The sequence below is a fragment of the Marmota marmota genome, unplaced genomic scaffold (genome assembly GCF_001458135.2).
Source record: "Marmota marmota marmota unplaced genomic scaffold, marMar, whole genome shotgun sequence".
NCBI lineage: Eukaryota > Metazoa > Chordata > Mammalia > Rodentia > Sciuridae > Marmota > Marmota marmota.
Genome location: NW_026000229.1, coordinates 14506656 through 14525433, shown reverse-complemented (window position 1 = coordinate 14525433; position 18778 = coordinate 14506656). Strand labels below are relative to the sequence as shown.

Below are 18778 nucleotides of genomic sequence, written 5' to 3'. Positions count from 1 at the left end.
GTGGGCAGCACTGCTTCTGATTTTTCTCTAAGGCTTAGCACCTTTCGAGATCTGTTGGATCCCACAAGTTGCCAGACAGACAGTGGGTAGGGTTCTCAGGCCAGTGCTGGGACCTGGGCATAGCCAGCCATCTTGCTTCTCCCATCAGAGCCAAAGGGCTAAGGCAAGGGAGGAGGGATGGGCTCTGGGCCTCATGGTCGGGTTGGATCATCAGGATGCTCACAGGCAGCAGCTCATAGATACACCCTGAATAACCAGATGGCCCTGGGAGCAGGGGGCCTGAGGCCCTGACCCGAGGCTTCTGTCTCTGCAGACCTGCAGCCAGTCACCTACTGCGAGCCAGCCTTCTGGTGCTCCATCTCCTACTACGAGCTGAACCAGCGTGTCGGGGAGACATTCCATGCCTCGCAGCCATCCATGACGGTGGACGGCTTCACTGACCCCTCCAACTCCGAGCGCTTCTGCCTAGGCCTGCTGTCCAATGTCAACAGGAACGCTGCCGTGGAGCTCACACGGAGGCACATCGGTAATGGGGTGGCCATGCTGTCCCCACCTCTGGCCCAGAGCAGCCTCTGCATGCCTCCCCTGGCTGTGCTCAGCCTCCTGCTGGGATGTGGGGATAGGACTCACTCATCCATCCTGGCCCCCAGATCCTCCTCTTGCTCCATTTAGAGGCCAGACAGCTAGGGTTCAGTCTCCTTGGAGTTCAATTCATTTCCACCCAGAGATGCAGATAATCTCTGAAAACTCAGAAGCCAAGGAAGAGAACACCTCATTTAGGGGACAAGGAAGGGAAGTCTGTGGGGAAGGTTAACGTGTACGAATCTTTTAATAAATATCCCTTGAGGTACAGCTAGGTTGATAAGTAGGTGGTCGTTATTGGAGGAGGGTTTTTTCATTTGTTAAATTTCTTATGTGAATATTCTAGATAATTTCAAAAAGGTTCAAAGACAAGAAATGTCCACAACTCAAATATAACTACTAGCGTGCTGTGTTCCAGCACCAGGAGAGGAGCATTGTGGGTTCAGGGAAGACACAGCCGCATGGTCTTGGTTCCCGTGGGAGGTTACGCTAAGTACAGTCATGGTTTTACCATCCAGGGTCACAGACTGCTGCCCCCCAGAAGGGCTGCGGAGATGATGTGGTAGGACATCCTCAGCCATCATCCTGAAGCCCCAAGGGCTGGCCAAGAGGCTCTGCGGACAAACTCAGGAGCTTGGCAGGGGCAGCAGCAAGGGCCATTGTCCCCACCTGCCCCAGGGTACCTCTGCTCTTGCTGGCTTCCTCTGAGCTCTCTCTCAGATTGGCTTGAAAAGAACTTCTGTAGTGGAGAGAAGAGCTTGCAGGCCGCGGGCTAGGGCATGCGGTCTCTTGGTCCGGATCTCTCCACTCCCATCCTGGCTGCCTTCCTTGTGCTCTTGCCCTTCCTTGTGGACTCCGGGCCCCAAGCACACAGTCCTGTAGGACCCAGATGAGAGGAAATGGGAGTAGTGGGGATTAGAGGCAGGAACAGGGACATGGAATGGTATACAGGTCGGTCGCCTGGTTTCCACCCACCTGCCATTGGGCCTGGAAAACCTGGCTGCGTTTCTGGCCCTCTGGGCCTCTGAGGAGCGGAGCAGAGAATTTCCCGTGCATAAGGGCGCATCCCCTGGCTGAGCAGAGAGCTCCTTGTCGGAGTGTTTATCTAACTGTTGGAACTGCAGAAGCAATTTAAAAATAATTTCTGTCCATCTGGAGTGGATTTAAGAGATGAAGGAAAAGTAAATGATGTGACCCTGTGGTCTCCTTCAGAAACACGCCGAGAGGGATGGCGTCACACCATTCCTGCAGCAGAGGGCTCCCAGAGGGTCTGCTGCCTCAGGAGCCTGGCAGGTTTACGAGTGACCCTCTGAATCTTGGGGCAAGGAGGGAGCAGAGTGGTGGTGTGGTCAGAGGGGGGACAGCAGCTGTCACTCACCAGGCACAGCAGCTACCCGTTTTCTAGAGGAGCTCAGCCCCCAGGTGGGGTAATGTGACTGAGACCTATGGCTAGCCAGTGGCAGAAACTGTCACTGAGGTTATCACGGGCTCTTATTTCTCTGCCTCCCCCCCTTTAGAAATCCAGTGTCACTTGTGATTTCTCTACTTGGGTTTCAAGTTGGGCTCTGGGTCCCATGGTGAAGGGAGCTGGCAGTCCCTTGGGGCAGCCACTGCAGCTCAGTCCTCTTTGCCAATCTCCACTGGCCCTGGGGCTGCGGTGTGGGCACAGGCTCCTGATCCCATCTCCCCACATCTCCAGGGCGAGGCGTGAGGCTCTACTACATCGGAGGGGAGGTCTTCGCAGAGTGCCTCAGCGACAGCGCCATCTTCGTCCAGTCTCCCAACTGTAACCAGCGCTACGGTTGGCATCCAGCCACCGTCTGCAAGATCCCACCAGGTAAGCCTCCCCAATGTGGTGCCCATCTTGATGGCACATCCAGGGTGCTGGAGAGTCCCTCTTTCCAGCCATGTTTCCTCATCGGGGTCCGCCCTGTCAGCATGGAGGTGTTTGGCTGGGCTCTCTCCATGCCCACGTCTTCCTGTGCTCTCCCTGGTCCTCCAGGGAGCAGAGGCAGCATGGAGGACATCTGCCTTTCCCCTGGGCTACCTGTCTGCAGACCTGTGAGGTGTGTATGATAGAGACAGAAGAGTCTAATGCAGGGGAGGGTGCCCAGCACCTGGAGAGAGTGTGGTTTGACCATTGGGATAGGCACAGGGTGGTGGCATGGAGCCCTGGAGGGCACTGCAGGCAGAGGCATGGAGGTGATGCAAGGCAGGACACTTAGGGGACACTCTGATTGGAGGAGGGGTTGTGTAAAAGAAGGAAATGTTTGAAGAACTTGGTGGGACTAGGCCATGGGAAGATGGGAGGAAAGTTTCAGTTTTATCCTGTGGAACTGTTGAGGGTTTTCTCAGCGAGGCTGATGAATCTACCTGGACCCTGAGCATGTGTGTGAGGCCACACCCTGTAAGATGATTTAGGCAGAGTGGAGTTTGGACAGCAAGGTCAGGTAGGAGGCTGCTCTGCCCCCTGTCCTGCCCCAAGGCCTCTTTACTTCAAATATCCCAGTGGAAGCCCAGCCAAAGCCCACTTCTCACACTGCAGGCACCAAAGGCTGTGGGCTGTGACTAGCTGCTAGAGCATGTGGCCTGGGCCAGGTCATTGCCCATGGCACATGGGTGGCATGTCTCTTCCTGCTTGCTGAGTAGGAGATGACAGTGGACCTGAGCAAGATACACTTAAAATGCAGAAAACCTGAAATTTTAACAGTGGCCCACTTCCCGAGCATTTTTGTGGTTGCATTTACAGAGTGCATTTTTATATCTGATCTCATTTAATCTTCTCCAGTTACTCTGGCTCTACTAATAAGGCAGTTAAGGAAATAAGTTCAGAGGGGTTAAGCTAACTGCCCAAGGACACACAGCTAGGAAGGAGCCAAGCTGGATGAGCCTAAGACTAGCTGACTCTCGCCTAGTGCTCTTCTGTTTCTCAGCTCTGCAGGGTAGAGAGTGGGGATGGGGGCTGGAGAGCAGTCTCAGCCCTGATCCAGCACATGTCCCCTGGAGAAGGGGAAGGAGAGGAAGATCAGTGACATTCCTGGCATTCTGCCCACTCCTTCCCTGGCCTCCCCCATCTTTTTGGTGAGGGCCAAGTGGACCCTGTCAGCTCACAGAACATCACAACAGGGACAACCTCCAGTGAACCCCCATTTTAAAGACACAAGGTTCCAAAGAGAAGGTGACTGGCCCAGAGACATGCAGCAAGATCGGGCGCTGGTGCTGGCCCACTCCTAGGTGTCACCTCGCCTCACCTTTCGGTTATTCTGGCGTGTGCGTTGGTCTTTATTTTTCTGGTTGACGCATTCTTGGCACTCAGGCAGTGGGAGGTTTATTTTAAACTTTATTTGTGCCTGTCTCTAGTTTTACTGTCTGGAGAATTAGACACACACCTCCACTTTGCTGGGAATGTCACCACGACCCAGTCTGTGCCCAGAGGCCAAAGTGTGACCCAGATCTCTCCCCTTTCCTGGCCCCAGAATGAGGCAGATCTGTCAGAAGAGTCTAGGTGGACAGTGTCTCGACCTTCTGCTGAGCTTCCTACGGGGTGTCAGGTCCTGCAGCTTTCAGCTGGCTTTTCTGCTGGCCCGCCCTGCTCCTCCACCAACGTGAGAGCTTCAGGGCCCAGGGGGGTGATCATGCCCGGGGCAGCATGGGCATCTAGGCTCAGGTCCCTTTCCTCTCTTTTCCCTGGAAGGCCTTGGCCCCTTTGCCTCTCCAAACTATGCCCTGGGTCCTCAGCATCCCCACAGCTGGAGGGGGCGGAGCTTGTGGGCCAGCCTTTGATTTTCCCTCCTGCACATCAGCTGCACATCCTCAGTGAGGTGGTGACAGATTTGAGAGGAGGCACTGGGTAGGCCCATCTGTGGCATGGTGCCAAGCATGGAGTATGCGGCTAATGCCTCAGATGACCAGGTGCCACTTGAGCCGAGTGATCCGGGATTGCTTTAGCCGGGAGGGGAGCAGTGGGCGTGTACAGGCCTCTGTTCCCAGCGGCACTGTCATTTTGGGCAGGATGCAACCTGAAGATCTTCAACAACCAGGAGTTCGCCGCCCTCTTGGCTCAGTCTGTCAACCAGGGCTTCGAGGCTGTCTACCAGTTGACTCGAATGTGCACCATCCGCATGAGCTTCGTCAAAGGCTGGGGAGCAGAGTACAGGTCAGTGGGGACCAACACGGGCAACCCAGAACAGCAGAGCAGAGGCTCCTTGGAGATGAGCAAGGCCAGATGTCACGCCCCAGAGCAGAGACCACAGATCAGGGAGGCCACAGCCCGGCGGGCGGGAGGGGCAGAGACATTCCTAGACAACCGGAAGAGCAGGACAGCACTGGCCTCGCACTGAGCAGTTTCTCGAGTGCTGTCAACAGACATGTCCCATTTTGTCCTTTCCACAACCCTGGGTGAGGACACAGGCATCGTCCCTGTTGCACAGATGAGGGAACTAAGGCCTAGGGAAGACGAATGACTTGCCTGAAGTCACTTCATCAGTGGGAAGCTGAGCCTAGAGCTGTGTGTGGCCACTCATCCTCAGTCCTTAGGGCAGATGGTTTCCTTCACCCAAGGGTCTCCCACCTGTGGCTCCCTCTCTGAACTAGGGGACGCTGGTGACTCTGAACATCTAGGAGAATCAAGGAAGGAGGGAGGAGATCTGCATGGTTACAAGAGTTTACTGTGCATGGACGTAATTTTTAAGAATCCTACATACAGGTCTGAATATGGTACTGATTAACAGGTCGGCCTACTCTGCTTACTCGAGTCCCTCAGACCATCCCGGGTTGGGTTTCCCTGGAATCCAGCCCCTTCTCCCCCCACACCTGGCAGGGGTTTCCTGACAGGCAGGGCTGCGTGCCCCCTGCTGCACACCCCGCCCAGCCCCCGGCTCCTGCGCACAGACGCAGAGGTGCCACACGTCAGCTGGAGTCAGCGCCTTGCAAGCTACTCTCCCTTCTCTTCATTTTTCCAGATGTTTGGAATCTACTTTGTTTTGCAGTCATTCTGCACCCCAGCCAAACCCATTTCAGTGCTGGCTCTGAGCCACGGTTTATAATGAAATCCTGATGAGCATGACTTATGGAAAGTCAGATTCTCATTAGAGGGTTTTGCTCTGTAAAATCCACCTCCTCCAGTTACCGTAGTTTTAGCTGCTGTTCTTCTGCGCCTGCCCCAGAGTGCCAGGGAACACCGTACCTTCATCCCTGCAGTCTTTGTAAAATCCAGGGAACCACCAAGGGGGTGAGGTTGTCAGCCCTTGGGAGGACTTATGACCATGTTATGAAGAACTAGAGAGATTAGCCCAGGCCCAGAGGTCCCGTTGGAGAAATGTTTTATCGAACCTTTCAGCCCTGGCTAAGATCACTTAGGGAATGAGAGTGAAAGGTTAGAAAATTAATATTTTTAGTGGGAAAGGGAAATATTTAAAGATGGACCCAAATGGAAAAGAGCCAGGGGAAGTCCACTGGCTCTTCTTACACCCAGATTCTAACCCAGGGACCACACTCAGGTGCCCTTGACCAAGCAGACACCCCAGGGCCAGGTTGCAGGCCTGTCTCAGGTGAAGCCCAACAAGCAAGGAGGGTGGCCCTCAGGACAGTGGACCTGATGTGGTGTGGCACCATGGTCCTCCAGCTGAGGGCCAGGCAGAGGCTCCATGGTGGCGGAAGCCTTTCCCTGGGGGCACTGTATCACTGTGCAGGAAGTTCTGCCAGCACTCCCAGTCCTGTGCAGCCCACTGCGTCACCGCCGCCTGGCAGCACGCACCACAGCCCAACGGACGGGTGCGGCCCCTTCCCAGAACAGCTTTGTCCTCCTGCCTCGTGGGCCAAGGAGAGTAAGGTTTCAGACCGTGTCTGTGAGGAGGCCGAAAGCAGGACCCAGTCTTCTTACCTCCAGCTGGCACCCATAACTCCAGCCTCAGCAGATAGCCTCTGCTCAGCAGAGGCCTTTGGGACTTCGCCTATGAGCTGCGTCATCCGCCAGCCTGAATTTAGACAAAGTACTTTGGGGAAAAGAAACGTGTGGCGTGCCTTGGTTTTTTCCAGTAATTGTTTCATGGCTAGCTCTACTCGTAAGATTTTCCAAAATAAGGCCGTAGATGGGAATTATATCAGCACATTGGGAACTGAAGGCATGTGGACTCAGTCGGCACTTCATACAAAACACCCCTCCACCAGACAGATACACGTCATTGCAGCCTGTTGGGGCTGGGCCTGGTCTGGAGACCGGGAGCTGCAGGTGCCCAGCTGGCACAGATGGGAGCCAGGGGGACCTTTGCTCAGGTTGGAGGTCCTCTAGTGGGGGGCCTGTCACAGTAACTGGTGAGCCTCTGGGGTACCCTGGAATTGACCTTACATGTGTAACACTTTAAGGCCCTCCTTGTCCCCTAAAGAAAAACCTGAGTTACTGAGTCCTCCCTGGTTGGAGGAGTTTAACTTGTCACCAAAGCAGAAAAAGATGTTCTGACTTATATTTGTATCCTTGTGGACTTTTTTTAAGTCCCCCCCATCCCTTTCCCTGTTCCTGCAGGAGACAGACAGTGACCAGCACCCCCTGCTGGATTGAGCTGCACCTGAATGGGCCTTTGCAGTGGCTTGACAAGGTTCTCACCCAGATGGGCTCCCCCAGCATCCGCTGTTCCAGCGTGTCTTAGAGACCCTGGGAGTGAAGAGGGAGGGGAGGGGAGGGCGGGCTTGGGGAAAATGGCCATGGAGGAGAAAGGAGAAAATCAGAACTCTCCTCAACCTGTTCTTGTCAAGGAAGAAAATCTTCTCTCTCAACCAAGGCGGCACCAACCTGTTTTCCAAAGCACAGAAGCAAACCCAGTGATGGATTTTATGAACAGTTGTACCTGCTGAACACATATGCCCTAGGCTCCAGCATGAAGGGCAAGAAATGGCTTCTGCTCCAGTGGCTTGTGCCAACAGGTAGTGTTTCACCACCTGCCCCTTCCTGCAGCCACCTCCTTTTTTAATGAGATCTGGGATGTCAGTCCAACAGGAAAGCCTCTCTGCCCAGGGCTTGGTGTGGAATTCATCTTGGAAGGTGTTCCAGTTCTCTGGCACTTTTGATTAAGAGCCTCTCGGATAGAGCATTCCCAGCCGCACCCCACCATGCTGGCAGTGGGCACCTGATGAGCTGACTGCGCATGGGGAGGGGCTTGCCCGGCTGGCTCCCCTCTCAGAACACACTGATTGGTGTGAGCAAGCACGTTCGGCAGAATGTGTTCCTGGGACCCTGGGAAAAGTTGACGAGACCCATCTCTTCAAAAACTTTTTTGCCCTTCCTCACTTGGAAAAGTGGGGAGGATCTGCTGAGTCTCAGTGCGTATGCAATGTATAGTTTCTATTATCACATTAATCTCAAAGAGATTTGAATGACATTAAGTGTTCACATGAAGCAAAGGGCAGTTGGATGTAGTGGCATTCGGGCTAAGGCAGCACTACCGCGAGTGCATCCCCGGTCGTCTCGCGCCGTATTCTGATGCATTCGGCTATGTTGGTTTATGTAGTCGGTTGCATTAATTAAACCAACTTTATCATATGCTCTTTTAAATGTTTGTTTTATATTAAAAAACAAAAGTTCCTGGGTAGGCATATCGACTGGGAAAGCAGACTGGGACCCAACAACTACTTCTCTCCCAAGGTGAAGCTTTTCCAGGTTCTGTTGAGACACCTGTCAGCACTTTTGGAAGCTGAAATTTGCAGAAGTAAATTCACCAAAAGGGAAAAATCTCAGGCTAACATAGACAAATGAAAAGGGCTATTAAAATTTTTTTATACCTTTGAAAATTGCAGGCTTGGTGCAAAGAGATCTGTCATCTTCGCCCTGGGACGTGATATTATGTAGCTTGTGGCAGAGAACCCTCAGTAACAACTATTGCAGTGATGCTGTGTGTTAAGTACAGCACCCAAGGGCAATTAGGTAGAAAACTAGTATACATTATTTCAACTGGAAAAAGAAAAACCGAAACTGATTCTTTTACTGGCCTTTTGCAGAATACAGCAGACACAGGATTGCCACCTGCAATTGGTACTTTATTCTTTGCTGCTGTTTTTATATGAAATGACTTATCCACATTTTTGCATGAATTTATACCAGGAAAAAAAGGGGGGAGGGGATTTCCTATGGAAGTCCTGTCTTATTCTAGGTGAAGGGAATAAAGTGTATACTTTTGGCAGGTCATAAACCATAAATGTGATGAAATTCCTCATGCTCCTTGAAGATGTCGGGGACTTCCTGGCATCTCACCTGCAGGATCCAGTGCCCCTGCAGCTATGGTCTTGAGATTCCCATCTAGGAGAACTGCTCCCTACACCTTCTGAGGACACAGGAAGAGATGGAATGAACACCTTGCTCACTTGTGTGAGTCTTTCCACAAGGGTGTTGACAGAACCCAGAGATAATACAAACCCTCTCACTTCCTCAGATAGGTGCAAATGCTGTGGGTATGGAATTTGTGCTTGGCTAAAAGTGGTCTGTTGACTGCTATACACACACACACACACACACACGAGGCCTTCTGAACCTCCCGTGTGTGCCTTCATGCTCCTGATCAGCTCAGAACTCGGGGCAGGAATATTCCATTTTGGCTTCTGCTGGAGCAATCACAGCCCCTCGCATGCAAGCTGCGGGCAGTGGTTTCTGAGGCTCGCACTCCTCACCTATTACGTAAGAGCTTCCTATGGCACAGTTGTCCTCCAGGTGCTTGGGGACAGCTTTAGGTGTAACACAATCTTGGTGATGTGCTGGTCATAATTGGCTGCATTTTGGAGGGTGTCTTAGAACCCTCAATGCTCAGATCTGATGGATGCTTCTAATTGGCATGAAGTTTTGAGTTTTGTGTTTTTTTCCAAAGGCTGTTTTCTTGACCCTTTTCCTTAAGAGACCACCAGAGGATATGTGAGGAAACTGTAGGCAGATCTACTTTTGGCATCCGTGAAAATAAATTTGGTCATTTTTGGATGTCAGGGAATGGTACCTTTCCCATCCTGGAACACAAATAGGTCCTTTGGGCATGTGTAATATTAGTGTCCTTCTTAAGTCACAAAACTAGTTTTCTTAGTTTTAAATCTTATATGAATGACTTTTATACATTTTAAAAACTTTTTTAAAAGGACAGCTGAAAGAGGCAAGAGGAAAACCAGGGCAGTTTCAGAGGCATGGGAAGGGCTGCCGGACAGCAGTTTTAAGTGTAGTTTGCTCAGGCAACATGACCTCATGTGCTGTCCCCCAGCTGCATCCGGTGTCTGCAGCACTCCCGAGGAGCCAGCTTTTATCACCTTTCCTTCCCCACCACTCTCTGCTTCCTCACTTAATTCAGTAACAGACCCTCCAGTGCACACGCAGGTAGCTGCCCCAGCCGGTTTGGACTACAGGCCTGTGCTGGCGCATCATCTCAGCTGGCCACTTTCTTGGCAGGCTTTGGAGGACCTGACACCTATGACTAGCCTGGAGTCAGGAGCAGGGACTCTGACTCTTGGGAAGAAAACACATGAGGGCAATGCTGCTGGCAGACTTTCCCATTGTCCTGATGTGGTCTGTTTTTTTGTTTTTTTTTTAATTGACCATAGTTATTTTTTAAATTGTTAATGTATTAAAATGAGCTGTAGCACATATTGTGTGCTTAGTCTGTTTTTCTCCATCTCCCTTTGGCTTCCTAGAGTCTGGACCTAGTCCAGGGCTGAATGCCTTTACTCAAACCACAGGAAGGTTTTCTTTTAAGTAGTGTGTGCATGTTGTGCATGGACATAAGTTGTCCAGGGAGCTGTCATTCTTAGCCCCACCTGCCATTTCTGAGGCTTCATGATTGTGCCCTCTAGTCTTCAAAAGGAGAGGCTGGGAAAGGACTCTGCAGGCTGCTCGCAGGACTGTTTACCTAGGGGGCCACTGGTAGCCAGAGATGGCACAAGCTTGGCTCCGGACGCTGTTTCTTACAGTGTGCTTTAAGTGGCTAGAGTTGGGTGTTTTCTCAGAATGTACATGTGTCTCATTTTTAGTAGAAGAAAACCTTAGCACAGCTAGGTTGTGCCATTTTTCTTTTTGTGGCATCAACGCTCCCCCGTAGGACCCCTTCAAGTAACAGTCTTCACATTGTCCATCCCCCTCTTAAGGAGCATCGGCCACTTCCTGGAGTGGATGGAATGCAGGAAACATACTCAAGAGAATGTGGGTCACCATGATGATGTAGCACCCCTGATGGGAGGTGTCAGTCAGCGGGGATGACTTGGTACACAGGCACCTCTTCAGAAACACAGCTGTCATGTAAAAGAAACTCACCTCTTGGGCAAACTGGAGTGAGAAATTCTCAGTGATTCTGTAATTGATTTTTGTTTTTTTAATGCAGAAATAATGGATACTCTAGCATTCTGGTGTTTTTATATTTATGTAATAATTTCTTAAAACCATTCAGACAGATAACTATTTAATTTTTTAAAACAGTTGCGAAGGCCTCTCCCTTCTGAGGTCAGTGGCTGGAAGAGTTGGGTACAGCCAGTTCTGAATGTTGGTGCCTTGAGGAGTGTAGTGGCTTTTTTGGCTCAGCATCTAGAACTCCAAGCGAGGCTGGCTGCACAGTGACAGTGTGTAAAATCAGGCAGCTCTGAGTCAAATCTAGGCCCTCCACAGGGATCCTGGGGTGAAGACGCTACCCAGAGAGGGAGCCACTTTTATCCAGGAGGCCTGCACTGCTGCCACTGCCAACAGGCTGTTCTGGACTCCTGCGTTGGCATGTGTCGGGGTGAAGACGAGAATGTGGAGGATGTTGATTACCTTCACTATTCAGCCAGCCTGACCTTTTAATATCTTTGTAAAAAGCATGTACCTATTTATAGTGTTTTAGATTTTTCTAAGTTTTGTATCTTAAAAGCAGAGCACCTGTTCTAAGCATTGTACCCCTATTGTTAAAGATCCGTGTCCATTCCCCTTCCCTTCCTCTTGTAAGTGCCCTTCTAATAAACTTTTCATTGAAAAGCTCCTAGGCCAGGAGCTCAGTCTGATTCTTGGTGCTGTCTCCGGGTGAAGAGAAGATTTAACAGAGCCCACTGAGGTCCTGGGGGCCTCAGCATCCAGGGCAATCAGAGGGAAATGTCTGCAAACCCAGATGTACTTTGACCACCAATGTGCCAGGTGGTCCTCAGATAATCCCAGCTGCCCTCATTCACTCACTGAGGGCATCACCAGGGCCTGCCAGTCTTTGAGAGACAGCAGGAGACCCTGTGGCGTCTGTATTAACTTCCCTGGTACCTGCAGGGCCCCTGGCCACGACTGAAGCCATTGCCTCCAGCCCTGCACCCCACGCTTCTGTTAGTCCTTTCCACTCTGCCTCTTCCGCACTGTCACTGTGTCTTAAATGCTGCCAGACTTGCCTTCCCATCGACACACAGGTAGTTTCATACTCACAAGTAACGGGGTTGCCATGCTTTCTGCTCAAATGACTGTTAGCATCTATGAGAATGCATTTTGAATTCTAAACTCCCAAGGAAAAAGAAATTTCAAAATCTCTTCCTTGTCTAAATATGAATTTGAATAAGCAGAATTTGGAGGGCAGAGGAAGAAATGGGGCCAGAATCATCCCCAAGTGTGACCTCTTCTGCAGCAGTCCACCTTAGGACCTCACCAGAGTCCAGGAAGGCCATTTCACAGCAAGGGCACCAAGGGGCTTGCAGACTTGTCCTCTGTGAACTGCATCAAATGCCTGCCTTGGGATTATCCCACCCTCCAGACCCCTAAAAGGCCTTCCCCAAGGTTTTACGAAATGTATATTTCTCTCAGATTGGCACCTTCCAGCTGAGCCATACTATCATAAATTCCAACAGCCCATTACATGGGATCCAAAACAGATCCAAAACACACATCCCCCCTCCCCCAACAGAACCAGTTTCCTCAGGGCCCGCCCCAGTTCCTCCATCCTGCCTCCAGGTTCTTAGGCCTGCCCTCCCCCTCCCGGGGTCCTCACAGCTTCCTTGCTCCTTGCTAAGGCCGCACTGGCTGAGCAAACTCCCCTGGAAAGGCCTTGCCCCAAACTTCCCAGTTCTCCTTGGCCCTTAAACTCTACTCTCTTGGCCAGCATCTCCGCTGCCTCCTTCATCTGGTGTTCCCAGACCACTGTATGTGCTCTTGACACTTGTCCCTGAGTGAGCTCCCTGGCCTCAATGATCTCAAGCCACATAAACTGCTCATCACTACTCACAGACCAAACATCAATCCAAAGCTTCAGACTCATGTCAGAAAACCTGCTGGCTACTGATATGTACAAGTGACACATGTACCTCAAGCACAAAACATTCATTTCCCTTGTTAAACCATCTGTGTCCCCTGGACTTTGCCCCCATTTTTGGCATGACCATTCACCTAGCCTGTACTGAAGGAAGTCACTGTTGTCTCTGGCTCCCTTGCTCCCACCTCCAATTGGCCTTGCTCCCTGAGCTCTCCTCTGCTCTACAGCAAGTCCTTCAGCACCTGGACCACTGGACCAGCTTCCTAACTGGTCCCGTCGCCTCCAGCCTGAATTTTTACAAATTCACACTGCCTTTGTTAGCTTTCTGTTACTGTAACAAAATACCTAAGACAATGAACTTAATAAGGGAAAAGGTTTATTTTGACTCACGTTTCAGAGGTTTTCAGCCCATTGTTGCTTGGTCCTGTTACTTTGGGCCTGTGGTGGTTCAGTGCATCAGGCAGGAGTATGTGGCATGAAGAGCTGTTTACCTCACTGTGACCCCGAAGCAAAGAGAGGAAGGGGCCAAGACCTCAAAATCCCCTTCAAGGGTAGGCACCCAATGAAGGACCTAACTTCCATTACACCCCACCTCTTAAAGGCTGTGCCACCTCCCAATTATCATGAGATGGGGACCAGACTTTAACAAATGGATCTTTGGGGGATAGTTCATATCCAAATTAGAATTCTGTCCCCAGAAATGCCTCCCTCACACCACCGTCCATAGCACAAACTGACCATGGAACATGTGGCCTTCCTCCTCGGTCCCTGTGTAGCTCTCATCACTCCCTGCCTTATCCCTGCAGCCCAGCGACTCATGGTTCTTCTGTGTCTGCCTCTCTCCACAACTGCTCATGTTCTTTCCTCTGCCTGGAACATCAATCTCTCTTCCCAGCGCCCTCCCCTGCTCCTTGGGTTTCTGATAAACACCACCAGCCCAGCCTGCTAACTTTGACTATCGCTTTGTGATGCCTTTCAAACCTCTCCTCCAGGAAGTCTCTCCTGAGTACTGATCATCCTAGTCTCTTCCACTTGTGTTATTTGTGTCTAAGCTGAGAGTTTGAGAACAGGGTTTACATTTTACTCCTGTAGTCCCAGCATCTTTGGAGCAAATACTGTTACTGAACAAATGAATCAACCAGTACTCTATTTAGTAGATTCTACCTTAACAATATCTTATGCATCTGTTTCTACTGTGCCATTCTATTATAATAGAAATATCACCAAAATACAGTTCCTGATTACCTTTTATTATAGCTATACCAAATTTTGTCTCCCTCTGATCCAGGTTAACAACTATGTGACAAAATTACCACCTTTCTCTGTATCTCTGTCCATGGCAAAAACCACTAATCACAATGCTAGGTCCAGTCTAACCCTCAGAATCCTCAACACAGCTAATTAATTATGCAGATAGTGACAAAACTGTGCAGGATATTCCTGGATTATGGTTGGATGCCTTTTCTGCTCAAACACAGTTGGCAACTCACTCATCTCAAGCAGGTACACAACATACAAGGCAGGCTTTCAGGGGCCTCTCCAGCACACTCCCACAATTCACTAATTGGACTACCTGGGTTATTTGGACATGCCCCTTCCATATCTCTGTTCATGCCAAACTTAAGAATTTTGCTGCTTCTCCTTTATCTATCTGCCCCAATTTTTGTATCCTTTCAATTCAAGCATTATTTCCCCTAAATCAGTGTTTTCAAAGTGTGCCCCAGCACCAGCAGCATCAGTATCACCTGAGGTGTCAGAAATGCAAATTCTCAGGCCCCACCCCAGATCAACTGAATCAGAAGCCCTGCGGTGGGACTCCATAGATGATCCTGACCTGGGCTAATTTTTGAGAACCACTGCTTGAAGGTGCACTCTGTGCTCTGCTCTCCTTCCCTCAGCAACAAAGGCTAGAAATGGCACTTTTTACTTTCTGCTTGGTGTTTTGTCCTTGTGATATTGTCCTGCTTGACCCTACTCCACTGAATTAGACTCTGACCTCCTGGACAAGAGGAACTGCACCTTTATTAAGGTCTGTATCTTCTTTCATGCTTGACTCCGAGTCTGGTGCAAGCAAGGTTCACAGCATTGGCTAGGCCCTGAATCCTAATTTTGGCCCTCACCAGGGTAGAAGGAACAAGTTTGAGGGCATCAAACTGTACCAACTGTAGTTTAGTCATCCATCAGGCATTAATGGACTTCTTGAGAATTTCCTGGGGAAGCACAATTGGTACAGACCATGCCCTTGAACTTCAGATTAAGAGTCTTCTGTCTTCCAAACTACACTGCTGTTTCCATAAAGTACATGCCCCAGCCCTTACTTAGCCCACATTTTTTTTTTTTTTTTGTAACATTAAAGGCACATGGTTGATAACATAAAGGGCAGAGGCAATGATTGGCCGCCTCCTCCATAAGAGAGGAGCAAGGAGGCTTTCTCCTTAGCAAACTGAGCATGAACAGCTTCATGTGACCTGCTTTTGCCTTCCAGATTTGTAGTTGTGAGGAACGACTGTTTGGCCTATCAACACAGAAGGGTTTTAGAAGAAAATTTTTCTTTTCTCCTTCTACCCGCAAGCCCATGTTCCAAAGATGCAGTAATACCCATTAGGGCCAGGTTTTGAGTCAAAACTTTTCCAAAAGAAAACAAAGTAGAACTGTAAATCACTACGGAGCTGGAATGGGACTCAGTCATGCTCTGAGAAAAGATGCAAACTATTGCTGTTGCCTTTTTGTTAATCCTTCATCCTGCAAGTCTGAAGAGCAACTTATAATCAAGCAAGATGCTTCTAATACTAGAAGAACTTAACTCCAAGTAAAGAGTCTACAGGAAGAGCAAGACTTGTAATGTTAGTAACAGACACAGGTAATGTCAAAATATGAAACTTAAGAGAATTCTGAAGACCTTTTCTGAAAGACCTTAGATGCCAAAGGTGCAAGGATGGATCACCATGCTAATCCCAAGTGGAATCTAAATCAAACATTAGAATTCTGCCCCGCATGTTCAGCATTTTACGAGACATACAAATTATGGAAAAGTTAATAGGGCACTGTTTTCAAAATGAGCTTGTGCTAAGACAGTACTAGGTTTAGTACTCTTGACTAGATTGTTTTTATTTTCTCTACCTACAGTCCTCTAATTTGACTGGTATATAATGACATAATGCTATAGCTAAATTGTCTTTTGTAGATGGGGCAAAGGTGAAGGAAAAATCTAACTCATCAGAGCATTCATTGAAACTGTCTCCATCAATCAGAACATTCAATGGATCAGAACCCCTGACCACACCAGACACGTGTTTGCTAAATATAGTTTTGCATCAGCAAACATTTAAGCTCAGAATAGTTCACAGAGCTCTCATCTTACCCTTGGACAGTGATTCTCCTAAGACCATTTTCCATGGCAGGCCAAAGCAGGGCAAGGGGCACTTCATGTGCTCTCTCAATGGCCATTGTTAAAGAGATTGGCCAAGGTTAAGGGAATCTAGTGATCCATGGCAAAAATGTTCATCCCCATCTCTTCACAATGAGAACATAAAATTAACCATGTATCACATTTCACATGTTGTAAGTAATTTGTAGAATGGCCTGTTGGTCCTTGAACCACATCCCATATTACTCAGCCATCTAAGTCCAGCTTCCCTGAATCTGTTGCTTCTCTGAATCAGATGTGGCCAAGTTCTATAAATAGAGAGCAAGCAAATTGGTTCTGTCAATCTTCTCATGCTCTGGCAGGGTAGCATATTTTTAAATTATAAAAATATCTTATGTCTTCATCACTCTAAAATTATTACATAACACATGATTTTCTTGGGGAAAAGAAAAGTTTATTCTTGTCTCTACCTAGTTCCAACACTCTTGGATCTTCAAACTTTGTGATCATATTCACCAAACATGAACCAAACCTTCCAAATAAAATTAAGGGTGTATATGTGCTAAACACTGTTATACACAAATAGAAAAATATTTAGGGGTAAAAAAGCCCAATATCTCCTCCAAAATCCTGGCTGGAAGTCTATAACTTGTGGTGGTATGCAAAGACGTCATTTTAGCTAGACTGTAGTTGTGTCTGCACTGTTAGCTCATGATCACTCTTTGGAACATGAGCCATTAGTAGATACCACTAGATACCTTTATCCCATGTGTTCTCTATAAGGGGCCAATATCCCAGAGAGCTGAGGTCTTAAAAGCATGAGTAGACATTATACACAGGCACAGTGGGTTCCAAAATAATGAGCTTGATGAACTCTTAAGACTCTTCACCATGTCTAACTCAATGAAGAATGGAAGGCTTTCCCCACTCATACCACCTACTGAAAAACAAGTCATAATAACATACATTAGCATTTTATAAATAGATTATTTTAATTACCTGGCTTTGTTTAATCCACAAAATCAAGTTCACAGTTTTTTCTAGTCTGTTTTCCCCTCACCAATGTGTCTTAACATTTTCTAAAATCTTCCATGTTTTAAGAAAACATATTCCACATTTTTGGCAACCCCAAAGCCAACTTCCTTTCATCCTTAATGGCTAATGCAATCAATTCAAAGAAACATCACCTTGAAGAAGCACAGTCACATCAAGGAAATATCAGTCCCACTGATGGGATGGTGGTGAACCACGGACTCAAAAGACTTTCAGAACAGTTAAAAAAAAAAAGAAAAGAAAAAACAAAACAAAAAAGCTACTAAGATAGCCTTCATTGTTCCCTGGATCCTCTTATTGAACTCTCCAGTTACTGCAAGGTTTCCCCCATGGTCGCTCTAGCCTGGCCCCTACAGCATTCCATTCTTTGTGCTAGCTCTTTGGGGTTCTACAATGCTTATAAGGATTTTTTTTTTAATAAGGATTTTTATTTGCTATATTTTCCACTTTCTCTTTCAAACTTTCCTTTCAGTGATCAATCATGTTTGAATGAGTCAGGATAAAGAACAGGGCTTTTTCTCAGGGCTGTAACCCTGAAAAGGCCCAGAGGAGCCATTAAGCTGGAGAGTGAAACAAGGTGCTCAGGAACGCAAGACCTAATATTTCACATCCTCACCCACCGTCTGGTGTTGCTACTTTGGTAGTGATGTCTTTTAAACAGGAAGAAGGGGATGCTTCCTTGTTTTGAAGGTTTAAAGTGTGAAGGCACAGCCCTGGCATCTCAAGTAGCAGGGAGAAGAGTAAGACAGAAGTATCTTCATAATGCCAACACAACAATCTCATCATGAGAATAGTTTCCATAGCCCACACATGAATTCCACAAGAGTCTCTCTCTTACCTCCCCACTCCATACAAAAACTTGGTGGCGGGTCTGTTTTATCTTCATTAGACCTCATTCCTTATAGTCTCTAAACTGTTTTTTTAAATTCATTGTAGTGTGAGCTCAGACACTGTGCCTCAAATGAGATGCCCAGAGCACCTTTTTAATTAGAGACACACCTGTGGGCCACTGACTTTGCCCACACCCCCCTTCCATAGCACAAATCCAACCTGGAGATGCTACTTTCCTCCTCCCAAAAGCTTCATAGCTCAGATCTGTAAACTCCTAGAGTGGGGAAAATGGCATATGCCCCTGATCTCTGGCAATGAAGAGTAAATGCTGGGGATGCTACAGAAAAGCCTGGCTTGGAAAGGCTGAGCGGTTTTCTTCTTAAACTTGACAAATCACAGATATTCCTAGAACAAAAAAGTATATCTGAGAGATTCTCACTAATTATTGTTATTGTACTCCTCTTTCCCACATACTGAAGAAGAAAAGAATTCTCCTGAACTTCCTATTAGATACTAAAATTAAAGGGACTAAAAACAAGTCAGGTGGCCAACACGAGAATGGGAATTGTAGCAAAATATTACTGGGTTGAGCAGGAAGTATCCCAGGTAGAAAGCTAGCATCTTTGTGAGTCAAACCTAGTAGGGATAATTTAGTGTTCTTCATCAGAAGATAGGCCTTCAATTTCATCTCTGTCTCCCCCAATTGCCATCCAGAAAGCTTTGGCCACCTGTGGAG

At 48.4% G+C, this 18778-nt stretch overlaps 2 protein-coding genes across 7 annotated transcripts in view; one reads left to right on the top strand and one right to left on the bottom strand.

Moving 5' to 3' along the window:
• Smad3 (SMAD family member 3) overlaps positions 1 to 11552 on the top strand; it is an 80831-nt gene extending 69279 nt beyond the window's left edge. For 2 of the 3 annotated variants that reach the window (XM_048793671.1, XM_048793672.1), the window contains 4 exons: positions 314 to 526; positions 2282 to 2419; positions 4594 to 4738; positions 7073 to 11552. In XM_048793671.1, the coding sequence (XP_048649628.1) occupies positions 314 to 526; positions 2282 to 2419; positions 4594 to 4738; positions 7073 to 7226 (650 nt within the window). In that variant the 3' untranslated portion in view covers positions 7227 to 11552. The remainder of the gene's footprint in view (positions 1 to 313; positions 527 to 2281; positions 2420 to 4593; positions 4739 to 7072) is intronic. The other variant, XM_015480501.2, reaches the window with a different exon arrangement.
• A 5573-nt stretch (positions 11553 to 17125) lies between these two features.
• The window catches only part of Aagab (alpha and gamma adaptin binding protein), a 48597-nt gene continuing 46944 nt past the window's right edge, over positions 17126 to 18778 (bottom strand). For all 4 annotated transcript variants that reach the window (XM_015480498.2, XM_048793673.1, XM_048793675.1 and 1 more), the window contains exon 10: positions 17126 to 18770. In XM_015480498.2, coding sequence (XP_015335984.1) covers positions 18693 to 18770 — 78 coding nt within the window. In that variant the 3' untranslated portion in view covers positions 17126 to 18692. The remainder of the gene's footprint in view (positions 18771 to 18778) is intronic.